The following is a 21,637-nucleotide window of genomic DNA, read 5'->3' on the forward strand; positions in this document are numbered from 1 at the left end:
TAAGCCTTGCTCTGAGGGCTCCTGTGTAAATACGTAGTTGTGTTATTTTTGTTGTATTATCGGCATTGGGTGGGGAGGGAGGGAGGCTCCTTCATGTAAAAAGACACTTGATTAATTGATTCCCCTTTTTTTTCTTTTCTGCCTCTCTTTTCAGAACGGTTTGATCACCACTGTCCCTGGGTAGGCAACTGTGTGGGGAAAAGAAACTACAGATTTTTTTATATGTTTATTTTATCTCTGTCTTTTCTGACAGTCTTTATATTTGCATTCGTTATCACCCACGTCATTCTTCGTAAGTATGCTGGTGGAATCAGATTACGTATGTAACCATTTGCCTGACTTCGGTTTTCTGATTTAAGTTTGATTTACTATTTTGATCATTCCGGGCTTTCTCTTCCTTCTCCCCCCCTTCTCCCTGTCCCCTCCTCACTTCCGGCTGCCCCCCCCCCTTTGCTTCTGCCTTCCTCCCTCCCACCTCAGCCCCCTCCTTTCCACTCCCCATCCCCCATCCTTCCAGGGGCAGCTGCCTGGTCACACCTGGGACAGGCTCCCCACTTTTTCCTTGATACTTGCCCCTATTCCCACCTCAGTGACTGCACTTCTCGTCCGCTAGGGAGCCCCCTGGAAGAATCACCTCCACGTTTTCTCAAAGGATATTGTGCTGCACTAATCACTGGGCTTTTTAATTTTTTAACATGATATCTACTTCAGCAGAGCAGTCACCTCCCTAGAAAAAGGTGTCTGGGGATAAAGCCTGGGTTTTCTTGCACACAGAGCTACATGTTAAAGGTTCACATTGGATAAGATGTTCAGTTATCTGCTAGAACATGAGGAAGCTACGGCGGGCATTGAAAGGAAGCAACCTGATTAAAAATGAGATTTGGATGTAAAGAACTTTGATATATGTATTTGTCTAAGCCGACGGCATTTTTCATTCCCCATTCTGAAGGCCGTAACTGTTTCTTTTGTCTCTTGGCCTTTTACTTTCCTACAATAGGCAGTGATGAGAAGGAAGTTAATTGGCTTTGAACTATAAATTTAAGCCTTTAAACTCCCATTACAGTGCCATTAGCAACATTAAAGACCAGCGGGGCCTCTTGTCCACATTCCTGAAGTACAGCCACCCATTAGCAAGTACAGAGCCTCTTTCTGGAATGTTCCAGAAAGTATCTGAGTACATGCCTCACTTTCTTTCCAAGCAGCAGCTCTCAAACCACAAAGGTGGTGCACTGAGGCTGCAGCCAGAAATGTTTCCTCGCTTCTCCCCAGGGGGCCCGTGTGGGGCTGGGGAATTCAATAGTAAGGAAAGTTTCACATTAGTTTTTTTTCTTTTTAAATATATTTTTATTGATTTCAGAGAGGGAGGGAGAGGGAGGAAGAGATGGAAGCATCAGTGATGAGAGAGAATCATGGATCGGCTGCCTCCTGCACACCCCACACTGGGGATCGAGCCGGGAACCCGGAATCGAACATGACCTCCTGGTTCATAGGTCGACGCTCAACTGCTGAGCCCCACCGGTGGGACTCACATTAGTTCTTTTTAGATGTTGGTCAATTTTGGACATTAAATGGAGAACCCCAAAATTTCAACAGCATTTTAAATCCTAGTTCCCATTTTTTCTTACTGAAATCCCTCCATCTGAAGGTGACACAGATTTGTAACATATGCCTGAGCGCCATGCCATCACTTGGCGGGGCTGCAAGAACAGGGGTGACATTCGTTCAGGCCGCCCCCATGCGGCCTGCGGGGGATGCCAGTGTGGCTCTGCAGTTTTCAGCCGGATAATGGCAGAAGCAGCCAGGATCCTATCTGTGAATACAGCCCGAAGAATCAGAGAGAAGACGCGATTGCGTTCACACCTGTGGAGAGTTATGTGCTGCTCCAGCACACTTTCTGTGACACTACAAACCAGTGTTTAAACTTTATATTTTTTTGTTAATCCTCCTCCAAGAATATTTTTTCCACTGATGTTTAGATAGAGTAGAAGGGAAGGGGGGAGGCAGAGAGAGAGAGAGAAACATCAATGTGAGAGAGACACATCGATTGGTTGCCCTCTAGGGGCCCTGGATAGAGCCTGCAACCAAGGACATGCCCTTGACCAGAATCAAACCCAGGACCCTTCAGTCCATGGGCCAACACTCCAACCGCTGAGCAAAACCAGCTGAGGCTAAACATTACGTTTTTCTGTCATCTTTAGTTGCCTCAAAATGCTTTCCTATATATATGATCACATTGTATGTATGGCCTTGCCCTTACATTCTGGATAATAAGGGCCTGTTTTTATTTGCTCAGCCACACAAATTCTGGGAACACACACACACACACACACACACACGGAGGCCCCCCTGACCACAGCGGGTTGTGATGTACAGTTCACTGTCACCTCCTTACACTTCACTCGCCCGAGCTCAGAAAACAGTTTTGCTGTGGCTTCATGCTTGCGTATTGTTAATCCAGTCTCCACACAAAAACCACTTGGAACGGATCTGTCCACACGTTACCCGAATGGATTGTACAAACGCAAATAATGCTTTTCCTCTCCTCGTGCTCTGCACCCCAGCACCCCCACCCCGCCCCCATTTGGCTTGATCTTAGTCCCGATGGCCGCCTAAGATTGCAGCTGGGGAGCTGTCACCCGAGTTCTCCCTGCCAGGTCATGGGGGACGGGGCTGGGAGGGTACAGTGGGGTGAGGACCTGTTATCGCAGATCCCTGACAAGGCGAGGTCTGGAATTCTCACGGAAGAAGGAGAGTTTGGGAAAGTGATACACATTGGGTTCAGGAAGGACAGAGAAATCATTGCTTCGGGTCTCATCTTGCTCAAGGTTGTGTTTGCTCAGACCTGCCACATGCCCCTGCGGGTTTTGCCCTATGGTCCTAGCAGGGATGGAAGAGGAGCCCTAAGCCTTCCTTGTTGGCTCTCCCACGGCTGGCATCCTAGTTCACGAGGCACATCCTCGTGCCTCGCGGTGGCCAGTGGGCGCACAGAGGAGGGGGGACGCACAGAGGAGGGGGGGACGCACAGAGGAGGGGGGACGCGCAGAGGAGCGGGGACGCACAGAGGAGGGGGGACGCACAGAGGAGGGGGGACGCACAGAGGAGGGGGGACGCACAGGAGGGGAGGACGCACAGAGGAGGGGGGACGCACAGAGGAGCGGGGACGCACAGAGGAGGGGCGATGCAGAGGGGGGGGGACGCACAGAGGGAATGGGAACTCGAGGAAGAACGTGGAGCCGTCCACTCACAGCCTTCCCATCGCTGGACAGGTGTCCACGCACACAGCGGGGCCTGGGACCCTGCCTGCAGCTCCCACGCTGCAGCCACGCCAGCCCCGTGTGCCGCAGGAATGCACTAGGACCATCCTGTTCTGTCAGTCCTCCCTGGTCATCTCATCGCTGCCCCGGAGCCACACCATGTCCCCAAACACAGGGCCCTGCGCAGTACAGGGACCCGCATCACCCCCACAATGGAACAGCCACGGTTCCTCCTATGGGTGTGAGTCACAGAAACCATAATGTCAATCCGTAAACTAAAGATTGCCTCTCGTCAGATGCATCTTCACTTGAGCCCTTAGAGAAATGTTTTCCGGCACAGACAGCTCACATGAACACGTCTTAAACCCAAAAGGAGTCAGTAGTAGACCTCAGCGTAATGCGTGTGCGTACTCTGGGCGCAGAGAAAGACGTATTTTATACGTAGCCTCGTCCCTAGGACCTCCAGAGTCGGGTTAACAAACCCTGGGAAAACAGTCTTTCATGAAAGAAGAGAAAAAACCGCATGCAGTATTCTGTTTTCCTATTAAAATGAGGGAAACAAAGGAGTCATCAGAACTACAATTTATGGGCGAGGATGCAGACATCCATCTGCTTTGACTGAAAAGTCACCCTGCAGCTGTTGCCTCTCGTGAATCTGCCATTTTCCTGTTGAGTAGCCTCAGTGGCATCGCCATCCAGGCCGTGCCCTGGGGCCGCAGCACGTACACAACCCAGTTCCTGCATTGATCCTGAGACACCGATTATTTCCGTGCAGATGGGAGAGCGTCGCATGCAGGCTGTTTTTCTGGGGGTGAATGTTTGAATACTAAGTGCTGGTCTTAATACTAAATGTTGTTTTGTCCCCCCAGGTTCACAGCAAACAGGATTCCTTAATGCGATTAAGGACAGTCCCGCCAGATATCCTTTGTGGTTATGGTGTGTGTGGAAGGCTCAGGCGTTACGCGTTGGACCGACCTCTGGGTACCCTCCGCCCCGTGCCTTGGCTTGTCTTCCCGGCAATCCTATTCTTTCTGTCCCGTAAAGCACCCGGAGAACTCCCTGTCGTCACCTGCACGAGGAATGGCGTCCGAATGCTCCAGCTCCGAGTGGCGCAGTGCGCCGTTTCGGTTGGCGTGCTCTTTAGCTAGAAAGCAAGTGTGCGTCTTGCCCACCCCAGGAACCCACAAGATTGGGTTCCCTCGGGTTGGTTTGGGGAGAAGTAAGGCTGCAAGCTACAAACTGGCTTCGTTCTGATCAGTGGGTGGTCCCTACAGAATCTTTATGGGTGTCCCTGAGGGCGGCCACCAGAGGGGATCCCCGTGAGCCTCTGTCTGGATTCTGTCTGGGGTCAGTTTGGCCTTCCTCTGGGCCGTACAGACCCGTATCTATGTTCAGAAACGGAACACCTTTCACAGCCCTGGCTGGACCAAAGATGGTCACTCCCAAGTCATGTGGGCGAGTCCCAGCCTCTCGGTATATATGGGCATGTACCTTAGTATTTTAAACTTCTTGAAAGGCAGATGTTCACCCATTAAGTTCTTGCGTGGGCTCCCACTCCCTTCCCCGTCTACTGAGGTTTTCCACTCACTGGTGTGGCTCCCGCCAGCCAGCCCCACTGACCGATCCATCTGAGCCCAGGCTCTCTTTCGTCTTCAGGTAACCAGGTGGCCTGGACTTGAACTCCCCATTATTCCCAGGAGTCCTCATCTCGTGGTAGGGAATTCTTTTTTTTTTTTTTTTTTTAAAATATATTTTATTGATTTTTTACAGAGAGGAAGGGAGAGAGATAGAGAGTCAGAAACATCGATGAGAGAGAAACATGGATCAGCTGCCTCCCGCACACCTCCCACTGGGGATGTGCCCGCAACCAAGGTACACGCCCCTGACCGGAATCGAACCCGGGACCCCCCAGTCCGCAGGCCGACGCTCTATCCACTGAGCCAAACCGGTTTCGGCGGGAATTCTTAAGAAAAGAACTTTACTGAGATGACGTACACATCACCTGCATACGTCTCAGTCTGGGGCAGACTGACGTCAGTGACAGGGATTCCTCGCTGTGTGTGTGTGGGGGGGGGCTGAGAGAGCTCAGCTGCTCCGCTCCCAGGGTTGTCGTGGGCACCTGCAGACACGCCCTCCCCGCTGAGCAGTGCAGCTGTGTGGCGGCTGGGCTTGTTGCTGGGGGGGTGCCGTCCACTACAGACCCTCCCACCCAGGGAGGATCTTATCATCTCACCATCCTGGGGTGAGTCGTAAGGAAAGACTGGTAGCAAGTCCTAGACAGGTAACAGCTTTACCTCCTGCTCCATCACAGCCAATTATGAGGTTCGCTCATTTCTTCAAACGCTTTTGTGTCTCAGTTCTTTGCTTTAGGCTTTGCTTTAAGCCTCTAAATGTGTGGCTGTTGGTTACAGAAGTCAACCACTCTGCTAGACAGTGCTACGCCAACAAAATCAACTATTTGGGATATATGTGAGCATGCTCAGTGCCAAAGCATCGCTCACGTGCGTGGGAGGAGTGATCGCAAGGAGGCGCCTGCTGCGGTGGGCAGCTCTGCCAGGCCCCCGCCAGAGCTCACGTCTGCTGCCCTCCGGTCTGGCCCTGCTCAGAGTCTGCAGAGCCCAGTGCACTGCGTTCCCCACCAGGGGAAGAGGCAGATGCTGCTGATGAAGGAAGGAAGGCAAGAGTGGGATGTATCGGGTGGCACGCCGACTTTGCTGCAGAAACTATTCACGTGTGGGGGGGGAAGGGGGGGCGGGGGGCGGGGTAATGCTCTTATTTGGTCCAGAGCAGAATTTTAGCTTATTTTCTCTCGGAAGCTCGTTCTCAGGCGGAGGTGAAGGCTTTTCCCATGGCCCGGTGTGTGAACACTCACAGAACCTCAGCCACTGTCTTTCCGGTGTCGCCACAACGCGCTGCTGACCTCCCCCACAGCCTGATGCCGTCCCTCGAGGCTGTTTCCTAAGCCGGCCTCACGGTCAGGAGCCTGGTGGCCTCGACCTGCCCTGAGTGCATGACAGGCCCCTCGTAGCACTGCTGGCTGTGTGAGCTTCCTGTTGCTGAGGTAACAGAGCCACAGTTTAGCCCTGACCGGTTTGGCTCAGTGGATAGAGCGTTGGCCTGCCGACTGAAGGGACCCGGGTTCGATTCCGGTCAAGGGCATGTACGTTGGTTGCGGGCACATCCCCAGTGGGGGGTGTGCAAGAGGCAGCTGGTCGATGTTTCTCTCTCATTGATGTTTCGAACTCTCTATCCCTCTCCCTTCCTCTCTGTGAAAAATCAATAAAATATATTTTTTTTAAAAAAAGAGCCCCAGTTTAGAGCAGTGATGGCGAACCTTTTGAGCTCGGCATGTCAGCATTTTGAAAAACCCTAACTTAACTCTGGTGCCGTGTCACATATAGAAATTTTTTGATATTTGCAACCGTAGTAAAACAAAGATTTATATTTTTGATATTTTATATATTTAAATGCCATTTAACAAAGAAAAATCAACCAAAAAAGTGAGTTCGCGTGTCAGTGAGAATGAGACCATCTTCGGCACATAGGCCACTGTCCACGTGTCCCCAGGTGCACACCAGGCCTCCCACCGGAACCATAGGTTCACCGTCACTGGTTTAGAGGCTTAAGCAGCATGAATGTATTGTCACACAGCCCCGCAGGTCAGAGTCCAGTGGGCTCGCCTGGATCCTGCTCTGGGTCCCACAGGCTGGAATCCAGGTGTTTTCCAACCTGGACTCTTACCTGAAGGCCCTGGGGAGCGTCTCTCCCAGGCTCACGTGGGGGCTGGCTGAATTGCTGGGGAACGAGACAGGTCCCCATTTCTTGATGCATTCCCTGACTCACGGCTCCTTTTCTCTGCAAAACCAGCAGCAGCGGATCCAGTCCCTCTCACACCTTGAATCTCTCCTTCCTTCCCTTCTGCTATCACTCGGGCCTCAGCCAGAACCTCCCTGCCTTTGCAGACGGGCCCCGCCCTCATTCTGGGTAACCTCCCATCTCAAGGTCCGTACCTGCAACCCACGGGCTCCCTTTCGACTGGTAGGCAATGTGTTCTCAGCTGCCGGGGATGGGCATCCTTGGGGAGGCTCTTGTTCTGTCTGCTCCTCAGGCCTCACGCAGCTGCCTGGCTGCCTGGTCGCTTCTGAGTCACATCGCTGACCTCCCTCCCCTGCTCTGCCCTTTCTGTTGTTAAGGAGACACAGGATGAGAGACAAAAAAGGATGGGTAAAAAAATATGTATGTTTATACACACAGACACATAAGAAGATGATAGATAGATAGATTGATCGATCGATCTATCTCCCCTTCCCTGAGTTCAAGTTGAAAATGGTAACAGAGGCCCCATGAAGACTGAACCAGCACAGTTTACAGGGATTATTATCTGTATTGCTTTGCTCCTGCTGATTCGGTCCCACTGGTTTTGTGGCATCTCCTGACCCACTGTCATGCCAGGCTCCTGCCTGGAAAAAGGTGACCTAACGCCAAAGCCAAAATATCCCAGGGCAGCTCCTCAGCCAACACAAAAGAGTCCGACAAAACCCCCAATTCTCCCCCAGAGCAAATGAGAGGCGAGAGCGAGGGTCAGGCAAATGCTACGGCAGAGCAGGAGGGCGAGTGGGCGTCCGGGCGCCGCTCCCAGCCCTCATCTTCCTTATTCTTTCTGGAAGTAGAGGAGGGTTTCAGGAGCATGTCCATGCTTAAAAGTGAGGGGCTGGGCTTTTTCACTAAACAGCTCACAAATATGTGTGTCACCAACCCCTGGCCCCCGGCAGTGGTGACTGCCAAACGCCCCCTGTCCTGACGGGTGTTTTCTGTGGAAATCCTTGCTTCGGAGGAGAATGCCCCTGTCCGTGGAGCGAAGCTGTTGGGAAGTGGTGAGTTGCGCTGCATCATGAACGTGTATTCCAGAAGAGCGTGCTTTAGTTCTGCCGGGCCGTGATGTGCTTAGAGCACGAAGTCCTGCTCGTTAGTGAGGATGTACGTGCGATGGGTAGGACGGACCCTCCGGGGCCGCTGGTCGGTGTGTCTTTGCTGGTGGCCTTGGGGAGGTTCTCTCTCCCCCAGGAGTCTGGGGGGCCACGTTCTAGCTCCGTTTCACCGTGAACTGCTCTGGGAGCTCTTCTAAGTGGCTGGAGGACTCTGAGCCGCAGCTTCCGGTCTGTAAGACGAGAGGGTTAGAACAAACCGGGACATCTTCCCGGGGGTCAGTGTGTGTCTGTGGAGCTGCGTCGGGGGAGTTTCTAAGCCGCCTGAAGTCATAAGAAAAATGTGTTTGTTGTTTGTTGCATTTTTTCTGAGTTGGCACGTTTCCTCTCATTTCTTTTTTTTTAAAAATCAGTCCATGGGTTTTTATACATTTCAGAGAAATTCATATTATTCTTATTCTGGCATAGACAGCATCTGTGAGGGTCAGGGAGCAGCTGTGTCATCAGGTGTGGGTGCCGCAGTCAGGGTGAGTGTGCAGGGCCGGCTCCTGCAGGACCCGGACAGGGACTCCCCAGCAGAGGGGGGACGGGGAGCCGGAGCCGCCTGCCCCAGCAAGAACGAAGAGAGGAGCCAGCCCACAGGTCGTCGCACTAGAAGAGCCACACCCAGGGTTTAAAGCCTAGCTCTGCTGTTGCTTAAGCAAATTCTTAACTGCTTCCTGCCTCAGTTTCCCTCGGTGTCAAGTGGGAATTGTGCTTCTCACTGGGTTGATCTGAGGGTTAAGTGCGTCCCTGTGAAGCCTTTGGCCAGCACCTGGCATGTGCCCGTGATGCCAGCCATGGGCAGGAAAGGTGATGATTTCCCTTCAGAGCCGCTGTGGGAGGAGCTGGAGTGGGCCGCGGTCTACACCCCACCTTGCATCGTGTCATTTTGACACCGCAGTGAGCTGATGGGGAGACTGCCTTCTGCTATTTATAAAACGTTTCTAAGGCACAAGATACTAATATAGAAAGCTGCCGATTTTGTTGTTGCGCTAAACCTTTAAGGTTCCACATCCACCGGAAAACAGTGCCCGCCTGTGGGGTGGCGATAGAGGCGGCTTTGCAAAGGGACAGGATCTGGGGGCAGCCACGCTCACCGCTGTCCCTCACCTCCACTCGCAGTTTCCCATGGTTCGCACATAGGAATGTTGTGTGTATTGGGCATGGCCGTCGGCCGCCCTGGAAGTAAACTTCTGGGGACACGGAGCACTTCTGAGGTCAGCTGGTCACGTGTTGTTCGGTGACAAGTCTTTGCTTCCGTTTTTTATTCTCTCTTTTCCACCCGCGACCATTTCTTGGCTGGTTTCATGTGTCTGTCTCTCGGCTTGACCGCCAGCCTCTGCAGATTCCTTGCCAGCATCACCTCCCTGGACACCCAGTTTCCCGGCTGCCGGCCCCTGGCCTCCTCGCTGTCCCTGGCCTCCATTCCGCCTCTGCCTTCACACATGGGGGCATGGCTCCCAGCGGGCTGCCCCCTCAGCCTGCCCCTCTTGGGTGGCCGAGGGGGTTAGAAGGGGCACCTGCGAGAGCGACCTGTCGGAAGGCAGTGAGAAGAGACCATTTTCGGCGCGTAGGCCGCTGTCCACGTGTCCCCAGGTGCACACCAGGCCTCCCACCGGAACCATTTGCCACCGGGGCAGCCCTGGGAGAAGGAAGGGGTTGCCGGGCTGCGCAGGGAAAAGCAGAGAAACATGGATGGGGAGGGGTCCACCTCTCTGCATCTCCCTATTCCCCCCTGACCCTCCTACCCCTGCGTGTTTACCCCCTGCCCAGCCACGTCTGTCTGCTTTTCCAAACACCGCCTGGGCTTTCCTCTCCTCCTTCCTCCGTGAGGGCAGCGGGACATCGTGTGCTGGCAGTCTAGACTCCAGACCACCCGGCTGTCCCCCTCGGCCAGCCCGCCCGGGGACACTCCCCCCAGAGGTCCTCCTACCTCAGGGCTGCCTCTGTGAGCTCGCAGCTTCGAGGCTCAGACCTTGGAGAAGGGAAGCGCTGTCCGCCTCTCCCGGAGCAGCCAGCGGCGTGTCCTGATGCTGACGGTGGGTTAGCAGCTTGGACCCCTCATTTCTCTGTTCCCCAGGCAGCCCCGTCCCCGGCGGGTGCGCAGTCACTGTGACGTGGCAGATCATGGCGCTGCCCCGGGGAGTGTACGCATGTCTCTGGTCTGAAGGGGAATTACCTCCAGCCCTGAAGAAAATCAGTGGTTCTGTCAGTACGACCTGTGCCTTCCTCGCGTGGGGGCATCAGGAAGCCTGAGTATTTCTTCTCTCTGGCCTGTGGTTCATTACTGGGGATGCATGGTGCAGACTGAAACTCCCAGGCCTGTGAGAATTATTTTTCCCCTGAGAAACATCTGTATCTGGTAAATAGAATTTTATAAACATTTGGGGGACAGAAAAACCCTCTAGTCTTTTCACGTTGCCCCACCCTTGGCAATGATCTGCTCTGTTGAAGAACGCAGCCTCCTCCTGCTGTGGCTCTAACACCTGCGGGTCTGCCCGTCACCCAACACCGTGAGCCTCCAGGGCTCCCAGCCTTCTGTGTCAGGCCTGGCTGAGGGGCGGGGGGAGCGTCCCCAAATAAAATGACCCTCACCCCGAGCCAGTCTGCGAAATGCCCCCGCTGGTTGGGAAGCCCACGTGCAGGTGGGAGCAGGCAGCACCCAGGTGTGGGAGGGCTGCCCAGGGAGAGCCCTGAGGACACCCCCCCACCCCCCGGCACAGCCACCCACGGTCACCCCGCAACAAGCCCCCCACAGCCTCGCCCTCAGGCCGGGGACAAACCTGTTGGCACCACAGCCCTCGGCGCTCAGTAGCCAAACTGAGAGTCTGTGCTTGAAGTGATGCTCAATGTGGAGTCCTTCCCTCGACGGCGAAGGCGGGCCGCTGCCAGCTCCAGCCGCTCGCTTCCCGGTGCAGCTGTCGGTGGCTTCCCAGTGTGAGTCACCGGGAAAAGGCGAGGCGGTCCGGCAGGGAGGACAGTCCGAGGCCCGTGAAGAAGTCACGTGCAGGGAGCCCGTCCATCATTTGCTGGGCAGGTGGCGGGAGGACGGGGGGAGGGCCTGTCCCAGGTGCCCCTCGGGCAGGGAGCTCACCACGGGAGGCTAGATAGACGCTCGAGGCCCAAGTGGGTGTCTGCGGTGTCCCGTCCACGCCGCCAGCCACCGCAGCCCCCGGGCACTCCATCCCCCAGTCCCGTCCTTGACTCGGTCACCGTGCTGGAGGCCGTGGTGTGCTTCTTCTCCGTCTGGTCCATCGTCGGGCTCCTGGGCTTCCACACGTACCTCATCAGCTCCAACCAGACGACCAATGAAGACGTGAGTTCCTGCAGCGCAGGCTGGGGCTGTGCTTTTGTGTTCGGGAACCGAGGCGGGGAGGAGGGGCGGGGAGGGATGGAGGAGGTGAGGAGCCAGGGTCCGTCCTGTTCCTCTGCGGTGGTGATGTGAGCCCCTCGCACCAAGCCCAAGGAGAGACGGGGCAGGTGGCATCGCAGGCGAACTGGAGCCTGCCTCCCAGTTAACGTCGGCTCTGGGGATCGGCCAGACCCAAAGTTTAGCGTTTGCGCAGGGTTACCTGCCTCTGCTTCATGCGGATGGAGAGGGGGCATCAAAACAAGACACGTTCTGTTGGAAAATGCTTCTTCATTTTCCTCTCTGCTCTAAGTATCAGCCCATGTCTCCGAATCGCTCCATTTGCCGTAGAGGCTCGAGAAAACCAGCACCGATGAGATGCAAGAATATGAACAGTTACTTAATTTGGTAACTGTGACTCTTAGAATCTGCACAGTTACTTTGGCAACACGTTGAGGCCAAATTCAGACGGCTCTAAACTGGCAATCGGGCCCCGGTACCGCTGCCGCTGCCGTCCACTTGGCGGCTGTTTGAGCACTGAATGTGAGCGCGAGCGGATCGCGTGGCTCGTGTGAGCGGCCTCTGGCGCTACGTAGCAGCAATAAGAGCTCGTCCCCAGAGAATGCGTTCTCCCTAGTCTGCCTGCTGTTGAGGGTGTTCCCAGGTTGGGCATAAATGCCAGTTTCCCTGAGAGCAGCATCTCCATCCCTGCCGCAGACGGAGGAAAGATGATTTGCATTCCCACGGACTTCTCGTGGTCCAGTCGCTCAGACTGTGGCATTGGTGTGAAGGATGCTGTGTTCCTGTCTTCTTCTTTCAGATTAAAGGATCTTGGTCAAATAAAAGAGGTAAAGAAAATTACAACCCCTACAGCTACGGAAATATCTTCACGAACTGCTGTGTTGCCCTGTGTGGGCCCGTCTCTCCAAGGTGAGGTTCAGAAAGCAGGGTGCTCCTCACCAGGCTCCGAAAACACAGGCCCTAGCACACGCCCTAGCACACGCCCTAGCACAAGCCCTAGAACACACCTTAGCACACGCCCTAGCACACGCCTTAGCACACGCCCTAGCACACGCCCTAGAACACGCCCTAGCACACGCCCTAGCACAAGCCCTAGAACACGCCTTAGCACACGCCCTAGAACACGCCCTAGAACACGCCTTAGCACAAGCCCTAGAACACGCCCTAGCACACGCCCTAGAACACGCCCTAGAACACGCCCTAGCACACGCTGTAGAACACGCCTTAGCACACGCCCTAGCACAAGCCCTAGAATACGCCTCAGATGAGGGAGCACAGGCCCCACTGGGAAGAGATGTGGCCGCTGCAGGTGGATTAGGCCACACGGTCCACTGGGGTACGGCCTCAGTGCAATAAAGACCATAGAGACCTGGCTGTTTGTTGTGTTGCACTTGACACCTTCTTGGTTCTTCCAGTGAATTTGTGTCCAGTTTGGGATAAATCCCCTCAGGGCCAAATAGGGAAACTGAGGCATGTGACCTCATGAATTATTGTTGTGGGTCAGTGGGAGCAGGGAGCTGTCGTTAGCACAGCAAGGGAACCAGGACACAATGCAGGAAGCAATTAGAAAACCTGTGGAACTGAGTTAGGAGTGAGTTGTGTAGAAGGTCAATGCCAAAATAGTTAGAGGCCGTCGTGTGCGGCCTGAAGCAGTGGCGGTTGTGGTGATGATACGACAATGACATTAACAGTGGCAGCAGCTGTGTGCCCGGGATCGTGCACTGGAGTTGCCTCTAAGACATTCCTACGCGGTATGACAATGTGCTCATGGGGGGGGGAGGCGGTTCCCGTTTCCCAGCGACAGCTGCAGACCCACATTCAGCTCCCTGCACAGGAAGAGGGACCCCCCAAGTAGAAATAAACAGTGTTGATGGCGTCTTCGGCTTTCTACTCACTCTCCTCCTGTTCTGCTTTGTTCTCTCTTGTAGCCTCATTGACAGAAGAGGGTACGTCCAGCCTGACACGCCTCAGCCAGCCGCGCCCTCCAACGGGCTGGCCACGTACGGGGCCACCGCCTCGCAGAGCGACATGGTAGGAGCTGCCTGCAGGGCGACACCCTGGAAGGGTTCTCTTACGCTTCTGTGCTCGCTAACCCAGTTACACCAGGCGCCCCTAGACCAGGCGCCCCTAGACCTGGTGCTCCTAGACCAGGCACCCCTAGCCCGGGCGCCCCTAGACCAGGCCCCCGTAGACCAGGCGCCCCTAGACCAGGCTCACCTTCAAAGCTTCCTGGACACCAGGGACTGGGAGGCTTGGGCAAGGGGAAGGGGTTGTTGCCGCCGAGTGACAGGTGTGTTAGGGGTTGTGAAGGGGAAGGACACACAACATCTCTTCCAGAAACAGCTTGTGGCACCTGGTGATGGAAAGGCCCCTTGCACAGGCCACAGAGTCATTGGGGGGCTGGGAGGCTGGAGGGTGCCCAGACCCCACTCTGTCCCTCTGCTCAGTCTGTTCTGACCCCATACCCCTTTAGTGTGCCATGGATGGCACGGCCAGTTCCCCACGTTCAGCCAAATCTCAGACCGGCCACGCACACCTGAGTGCGAATCGTCAGACCAGGGTTCATTCTGTCCCAGCGAAGGCCGAGGGAGCCTCCCCAAGGGGCTGCGGGTGTGGCCGCGCGTGGAAAGGCGGGCTTTGTTTCTGGGTGGCAGACTCGGGGCGGGGCGGGGGCTTTCCGCGGGCACCAGGAATCCCAGCTTTATCTGGACCAGATTCCCTAAAGAAGTTCCGTGTTTCTGAAAGGGAATGGGCGTGGGGGCCTCGTGGCGCTGTTGCCCTCCGTGGCCCTGAGTCACCCACAGCAGAGCTCCGTGATTGACAGGCCTTTCGAGCCTGAGGCTCCCGGGCCCTGGCTTCTGAGCACAGAGAACTGGGAGGGGAAGGCGCAGCCTCCGACCACTGGGGCTCAGGGAGACCGCTCGCCCGTGGCCTCCGTCCACTGTGTTTACAGACAGGGAGGCGAGGCCCAGCCCCAGCAGCTTTGCTAGGTTTGTTTGTCGGGAGTGGTGTTTCGTTTGTGTTGCGTTGTTTTGCTTTGCTTTGCTTTGCTAATAATTCCTCTTCTTTGGAAGAAAGTGTGTACACATCAGTCCTTGCCACGGCCCCCCCCCCCATGCGATCCGGGACATTTTGTTCTGTCTGCACTCGCCCACACAAACGGCCCTTAGGAACGACTCTGTCAGAGAGAAATGTTAAAATCGCAGGGGTCACCCTGGAGCTGGTATACAGCACCGCCCTGGACCAGAAGTCCAGCCGTGACAGGTGTGCAGCGACATCCTCCCAGTGCCAGCCACAGGCCTAAACAGGCCTTCCCTCGGCCCCCCTCAAAGCTGGGAGGGGGACTACGTGTGTGAGGAGCCCGACGGTTGTCACTTACTAGAGGAGTGACCTTGACAAGTCACTTAACCTCTCAGAATTTTCATCCAGGGAACTGTTGGATCCTGACCTTGCAGGGTTTCTATGAGGAGTGAGTTGATGTACGCAAAGCACTTAACATCTAGGATTAGCTATTATTCTTTTATTTTATTTTATTTTATTTTTAAATATATTTTATTGATTTTTTACAGAGAGGAAGGGAGAGAGATAGTTAGAAACATCGATGAGAGAGAATCACCGACCAGCTGCCTCCTGCACATCTCCTACTGGGGATATGCCCGCAACCCAGGTACATGCCCTTGACCGGAATCGAACCTGGGACCTCTCAGTCCGCAGGCCGACGCTCTATCCACTGAGCCAAACCGGTTTCGGCTATTCTTTTATTATTATTTCCCTCATAGCCATGGACTGCAAGACCAGCCAGCTCAATTGTATCCACTCTGAGCAACTGGGCAACAATGGAAGTAACTGGGTGAAGGGAAGAGCCGGGGTGGGAAGCTTAAGGTCGTTACCTGATAAGGACATCGGGGCTGTGGGTTTGGTGTCTGGTGACTGCTTTTTTTCTGGCTCCAGATCACATTTTCCTGTCTCTGGATGTCTGTTGACATTGTATTGAATACCGAGTATTTTGGACAATAGTGTAGAGACTCTGGATTTTGTTATCTTCGTTAGAAGACTTGATTCTCATTCTAGCAAGCAGTCCAGCTCCTCGCTAATCACCTTGAACTTTCCAGGGTCTCACTGTAGGGCATGATTCTTGCTCCTTAAGGCACAGTTTCCCTAGGCCCTCCCTGGATCGCAGGGCCGTTAGCAAGGTGTTGGCCGTGTTCCTGAGGTCAGTGGCCCCCAGCACTACTTCTTTCGCCCTCTAGTATCTGTGTCCCTCTCTCAGCCCCACTGCAGCTGCTGTCTTGTCAGCCTCTGCAGGGGGAAGACTGCACATGCGTACCAGAGCCTGTGGCCACAGCTGCGTGGGGGACCCCCACGAGGACTGCTGGTTCCCCCTCTCTGCACAGCATCCTCTTCTCCAGGGCCTGCCCTGTGACCCAGCTGCCCCACTCCGCAGAGCTGCTGGGCCCTGCTCAGACCTGAGCCGGCGTCCAGGTTGGGGATGTTTCCCCAACGGAAGAGCTGGCTGACTGTGGGCCTCACCTTGTGAGTTCCCTTCTCTCAGGATTGCAGTCTCCCTTTGTCTGTTTGCCTTATGGGAAATCATTTATCTCACTTATTGGGGGCAGTTTTATTACCCCTCCCCCCATATACAGAGGGATACTAGTCCAGTATCGGTTATGCATCATCCCTTGAACAGCAGCCTGTCTCTATGATTGGAGGACACGTGGCAACCGGCATTGCCACAAGCCCAGACGCACAATTTTGTTACCCACTCTGCGGATAATAATGCTGCAACAGCCTTGGGGCGTGAGCACTCTAGCCAGACCTTTCCTTGAAGGAGGGACATTGGGAGGCATTCGATTTAGCCGAGGAAGGAAATGAACACATTATTTTATTTTAGGACCAAAGTCCAGATCTGCAAGGTACTTCCTGGATGATAGGAAAAGTGCTTCTGGGGAAATAGGTGCTATTTTAGGAGTGAGAGGTAAAGGCTTTAGGTCTCAGAGAAGCACAATGATAGTGCGGGGCAGAAAGGTTAGGCAAATCTAATTAGCCCTGGCATCCAAGTCAACACTGAGGTCTGATTTATTTCCTCAAAAACAGACAATGCACCGTTAACTTGCCATCTCAGGTTTGTGGTTGGGGACAGGTATGTGGTGTCTAAGCAGCCTCCCTCTACGACAGTCCCCAGGAGGAAAGTATAGGGAAACACCGGGGTGGCCTCGAAAGCATTGAAATGGTGCGTGCAGCCCAGGAGAGCGTCTGTCGTGTGAGCACCTGTGAAATTCCGGACCCTCACTGGGATTAGTGCAGACGCTCAGTGCCACCTGAGCACCTGTTCTCCCCCGATTGGCTCTCATTGTTACCCCGTATTGAAGTTCCGCGCGTGTGTACACAGCGGTGGCATCACTCGTGGTCCAGTTCTTAGTGCATCTCATTTGATGGTCAGTTTCAGTTCTGTCTGGCACCTGGGTCATAGTTTATGTTTAAACCTATTGTCAGATACTTTTAAGTTGTGAATAGCGTCCGGGTCACGGTTTATGTAGCTACGAAGTTCCTTTGGGGTCACATGCTAACCACAAAGATAGTTCCTAGTTGTTGGGATTTCTTTTTGTTTTTTTAGAAGATCATTTGATATATTTACTTAACCTAATGTCTAAATCCCCTTAATCCAATATCAAAACAAGGCTAAACCCAGCAGTGGGATGATTTACTCAACTAGTAAATCAAGAGAACTCTTCATGCATAATCTGAAAAATCAAATATTGTAGAACAGTACAACTTAAGCAGATTTAAATGGTAATGTTAATAGAAGAATAAAAAGGAAGCTCTGCTCCCAGCCTACATTTTAGGTAGGTTTTAAAGTTTGTGGTGTTTTTATAAGAGACCCAGAACACAGCGCCATAGGCAGGCAGAAATGAACAATGCCCAGCATTAATACTTTGACAGAATTGGAGCAAACTAAGTAATAATTCCATTCATTCTTAATGTGTATAAAGACCATCTAGAAAGTGCACGCATGTATCTGTGTCTGAGGGTCACCGCAGACATGAAGTCAGGGTAAAATGAAACGTCTTCCAACATGAGCGATTTTATTTGAAAATCTGCAGAAACAAAAAGTAAATGATCTCTGGGGTGCTTCTGAATTGTAACATTCGAACACCTGAAGCCATAAATCTCTCTGCAAGTAAAACGTGCTGCGTTGGGGCAGTGAATCAGCGGCCACCACAGTGACTTCCTGCAGGTCCGGCCAGCGCTCTGGCGCAGACGTATCCGTGTTACGCTGCCAACAGGGGGCGCTTTTCATAAACAGGCTCATGAGTGATCCCACTTCTGTTCTGTCAGGACTCAGCATGGGGGTGATTTTTGGCCAAAAGAAAGGGCGATTTCATGTGGTTCAACCCCATATCTGTTAAACAAGAACTTGTAAAGGGGTTGTTTTGGAATGAAAACACGAGTTTCTCGGTTTCCTGTTCAGAGTAATGAATTGTCGTTGTCCAATATCCTGGGGCTTGTTATTTTCCCAGAGTATATAACTGGTTAGATACATTAAAATACTCCCAATGGCTTCTGGGTGTTGGTGCTGGGATAGAAATAAATCCTGCGGAGCTGGGTGGCTTGGGAGAGAAACTATTGAGCAGTGATGTCTCCCTCTACTGGATGAAGACAGAAACGCCAGGAAAGGAGCGGGGTGGATATAAAAAGATCAAGGTGAGAGGAGAGAGGTGGGAAGAGAAGAAAAAGAGAAGTGGGAGGGAAAGTACACAGGTGGGCGGGACAGAGAAGAGAATCAGTGGGACCGGGAGAACGCCGTCCAGTGGAAAGATCAACAAGAGATGGGCACGTAAGAATGAGAAGCAGAGGTGGGAAGGACGCGGCTTCAGGACACCCTTCCCTTGGCCGTCGCCACAGGAACCCTGAAGTGTTGGCCATTTTCCCCCTCGAACTTCTCCAATGGGATGTACAACCATGAAGGTTGTGCAAAACGAGGAAAAGCTCTGACCTTTCAGAAAATTCACATATTCCCTAATCATTGAGCTTCTTCCGAGAAGGAGATGTTGAGAGCGTGCAAAGTTAATATGACGAGGGTGATAAACCCTGCTGGCCAGTCGTTGCACTGTCCTTGGTCGGAGTCTAATAGAATCATGGTGTCCATCCCGGTGGCCGGTCTGGAGCCAGCAGGAGCCTCCTGTGGGCGCTGCTGCGGGAGGAGCCTGGCCCCGGGCCCCAGGGTGCATGATCTATGGACCATGATTTCCATGGTCCCCAGTGGAAATCAGTTGAACGGCAAACCGTGTCCGAAGTTATGGAATGCACGCAGCATTTTGAGACTTAGATCCGTGGTTCCAGTAATTGTGCCCACGGATGGATACTTTTAATGAAATGCTTTAGGCTACATTTTTATTTTCACATTTTTAAGTCCTTAAGTTTTCCCCCAGGTAAACCAGAGAGCCTTTCATTAGGGTCCTGGCCATGAGGCTGAACGCAGATTTGTTACAGTTTTAACAAATCATCATTGTGGCCACGGAAAGTGCCCCTGGGTGTGTGCAGGAGTGGGCCCAGGTCTATGACGTGCACTGACCACCAGGGGCCAGACACTCAACACAGGAGCTGCCCTCTGGTGGTCAGTGTGCTCCCACAGGCAACCTCCTGCAGCCAGCCAACCTCCTGCAGTCCCTCCCCCCGGCTGGCCCTGATCAGCCCCAATTGGCCCACATGGCCGGCCAGGCCAAGGGACCCCACCCGTGCACAAATTCGTGAACTGGGCCTCTAGTTGGTTAATAAAATTATGTAAGTTTCCCGTGGACAGTTCTATGATGCATGGGTGGGATTGTTTGAAGTGAGGTCCTTTCTGTGAACCAGGGCCAGGAGCATGGCAGGCTGAGGCTGCCCCCTACTCCCTGGGCACCTGTGGGGGCTGTGAGCTGGAGCAGCTTTCCCAGGTGCCAGGTGTTGGGGTTTACCACATGCTGGGTGTCTCCACGTGAAACCGGCTACTGCACACGCCCCCTGCCCTGCTGACTGAGTGTCACTAACGGGTTTCTCTTTCTCTCGCACCCTGCCCTCCCCCTGCCCCCCTACCCCCTCCTCACCCCCCCACCCTGTGCCATCTCGTCTGGGCTTCTCTTTGCTGGCTCCCTCCTGCTCCAGTGCGACCAAGACCAGTGCATTCAGAGCACCAAATTCGTTTTGCAGGCCGCGGCCACGCCCCTGCTGCAGAGCGAGCCCAGCCTCGCCAGCGACGAGCTGCACCTGTCGGGGAAGCCGGGCCTGGGCACGCCCTGTGCCAGCCTGACGCTCGGGCAGCCCACGCCGCCCTCCTCCATGCCCAACCTCTCCGCCGAGGCCGGGCTCACAGACATACTGCCCCTGAAAGAGGAGCACGTGGGCCACCAGTTCCTGACCCCGGAGGAGGCGCCCTCGCCGCCCCGGCTGCTGGGTGGCAGCCCCCTGGCCCACAGCCGCACGGCGCACGTGCTGGGCCTGGCCAGCCAGGACGCGCTGCACGAGGACTCGGTGCGCGGCCTGGTGAAGCTCAGCTCCGTGTGACCGCGGGCCCGGCCGGACTGCAGGCAGGGGGGCTGACAGGTGCTGCCCCCCGCAGCAACTTTCTGGTGACTCAGGGCCATGGTGGCGAGGACTTCAGGCCCTGCTCACAGGGACCGCTGCCGAGCGCATGGATCCCCTCGCGCAGAGGCGCTCGGCCCAGATGCTCCCAGCTCGGTGTGATGGGCATTTCTCCCCACCCCGACCGCTTTGATGATGGTGAAAACAGGGAAGTCACTGTTGTCAGGCCTTTGGAACAGGGAGGGCGTGGGGATGGGGGAACCGGGGTCTGTGATCAGAGGCTCAAGGGACAGGACGTGCCCGGATGTCAGTCGCCACTCTCGGGACAGACACACAGAAGGCTTGCGAGACTGGTGGCCAGACTGAGATTGCACTTATTTGTTATGCTACTAATATTTGAAATAGACATGCTATTCCATTTGTTAATTTTTTTTTAAAAAAAAAAGTCCAAAGGACAAAACGACCAGATGTGAGCCTGCATGCCACGCTCGCCCGTTCGCGGTGGTGATGGTCTGCGGACGGAAGCGCTCCTTCTTCCCTTACTTTTGTGAATTCCAAGTCCTGTTTCGTGGGAAGATGGTGGGAGAGAAACCAAGACTAATGGACAATGCCATCCATCCCCAGTTCATTCAGCGTACTTGTACCCGGGTCGGTGGTGCCTGGGCCGCAGGGGACTGCTGGGGGGTTAGCAAATGGAGAGTCAGTTAACCTTCTGTGCAGTAGTTAACCGAGGTTTTGTGTTCCACCACACCCACCACACCTCCTTGTGTGACCAGACTTCCTGTGGACAGCCAATAAATGACGCCCTCTGTTATTTTGGATCTGCGTGAAGTTATCCTTAACAGCGTCAATGACAAGGTATCCTGTGGCTGTGGAGAGTTTGTTGTTATCGAAGTATCTCTAGTGAGGAGTGGTCCCCAAATGGCCAAAACCAAGCTGTTGAATTGTGGGGTATGTAAGAGAGCAGCTTCTTGTCATTTTTTAAAATATATTTTTTTATTGGCTTCGAAGATGAAAGATGAGAGGGAATCATGGATGGGCTGCCTCCTGCACACCCCCTACTGGGAATCGAGCCCGCAACCCGGGCATGTGCCCTTGTCTGGAATCGAATCTGGGTCCCTTCGGTCCATAGGCCGACGCTTTATCCACTGAGCCAAACCAGCTAGGGCTTCCTGTCATTTTTCTTTTTTCTTTTCTTTCATCATGTCTTTCTGACATAGTTTTAGCGGAACATGCTCTGCGTTCGCAGGTTATCCTGCGGCAGTTTATATCTCTGGCACGTCGAGGGGAGCGGCCGTTCAGCTCATGGTGTGCTGTGGGCCACCTTCCCCGCCCTGCCTCCTGCGAATGAGGCCCCAGCGCTCAGATGGTAACCCGCCATCCTAGTAAAGGCATCACAGTGGGAGGAGACACCGGCTTACAGTGTGGGCTGGGACCATGCAGATCATCGTTCTTCCCTAGACACTAATCAGAATGGAGTTAAGAAA

General features: G+C 54.1%; 1 protein-coding gene across 2 annotated transcripts in view; it reads left to right on the plus strand.

The window, feature by feature from the left end:
• ZDHHC14 (zDHHC palmitoyltransferase 14) overlaps positions 1-20,971 on the plus strand; it is a gene marked incomplete at its 5' end in the record, with an annotated part of 177,790 nt that extends 156,819 nt beyond the window's left edge. The window contains 6 exons of one of the 2 annotated variants that reach the window (XM_081095109.1): positions 155-292; positions 4,124-4,172; positions 11,435-11,537; positions 12,391-12,500; positions 13,520-13,622; positions 19,734-20,971. In XM_081095109.1, the coding sequence (XP_080951235.1) occupies positions 155-292; positions 4,124-4,172; positions 11,435-11,537; positions 12,391-12,500; positions 13,520-13,622; positions 19,734-20,132 (902 nt within the window). In that variant the 3' untranslated portion in view covers positions 20,133-20,971. The remainder of the gene's footprint in view (positions 1-154; positions 293-4,123; positions 4,173-11,434; positions 11,538-12,390; positions 12,501-13,519; positions 13,623-19,733) is intronic. The other variant, XM_081095110.1, reaches the window with a different exon arrangement.
• Positions 20,972-21,637: the final 666 nt, after the last annotated feature.

This window comes from Myotis nattereri, assembly GCF_964212035.1.
Source record: "Myotis nattereri genome assembly, chromosome: 6".
NCBI lineage: Eukaryota > Metazoa > Chordata > Mammalia > Chiroptera > Vespertilionidae > Myotis > Myotis nattereri.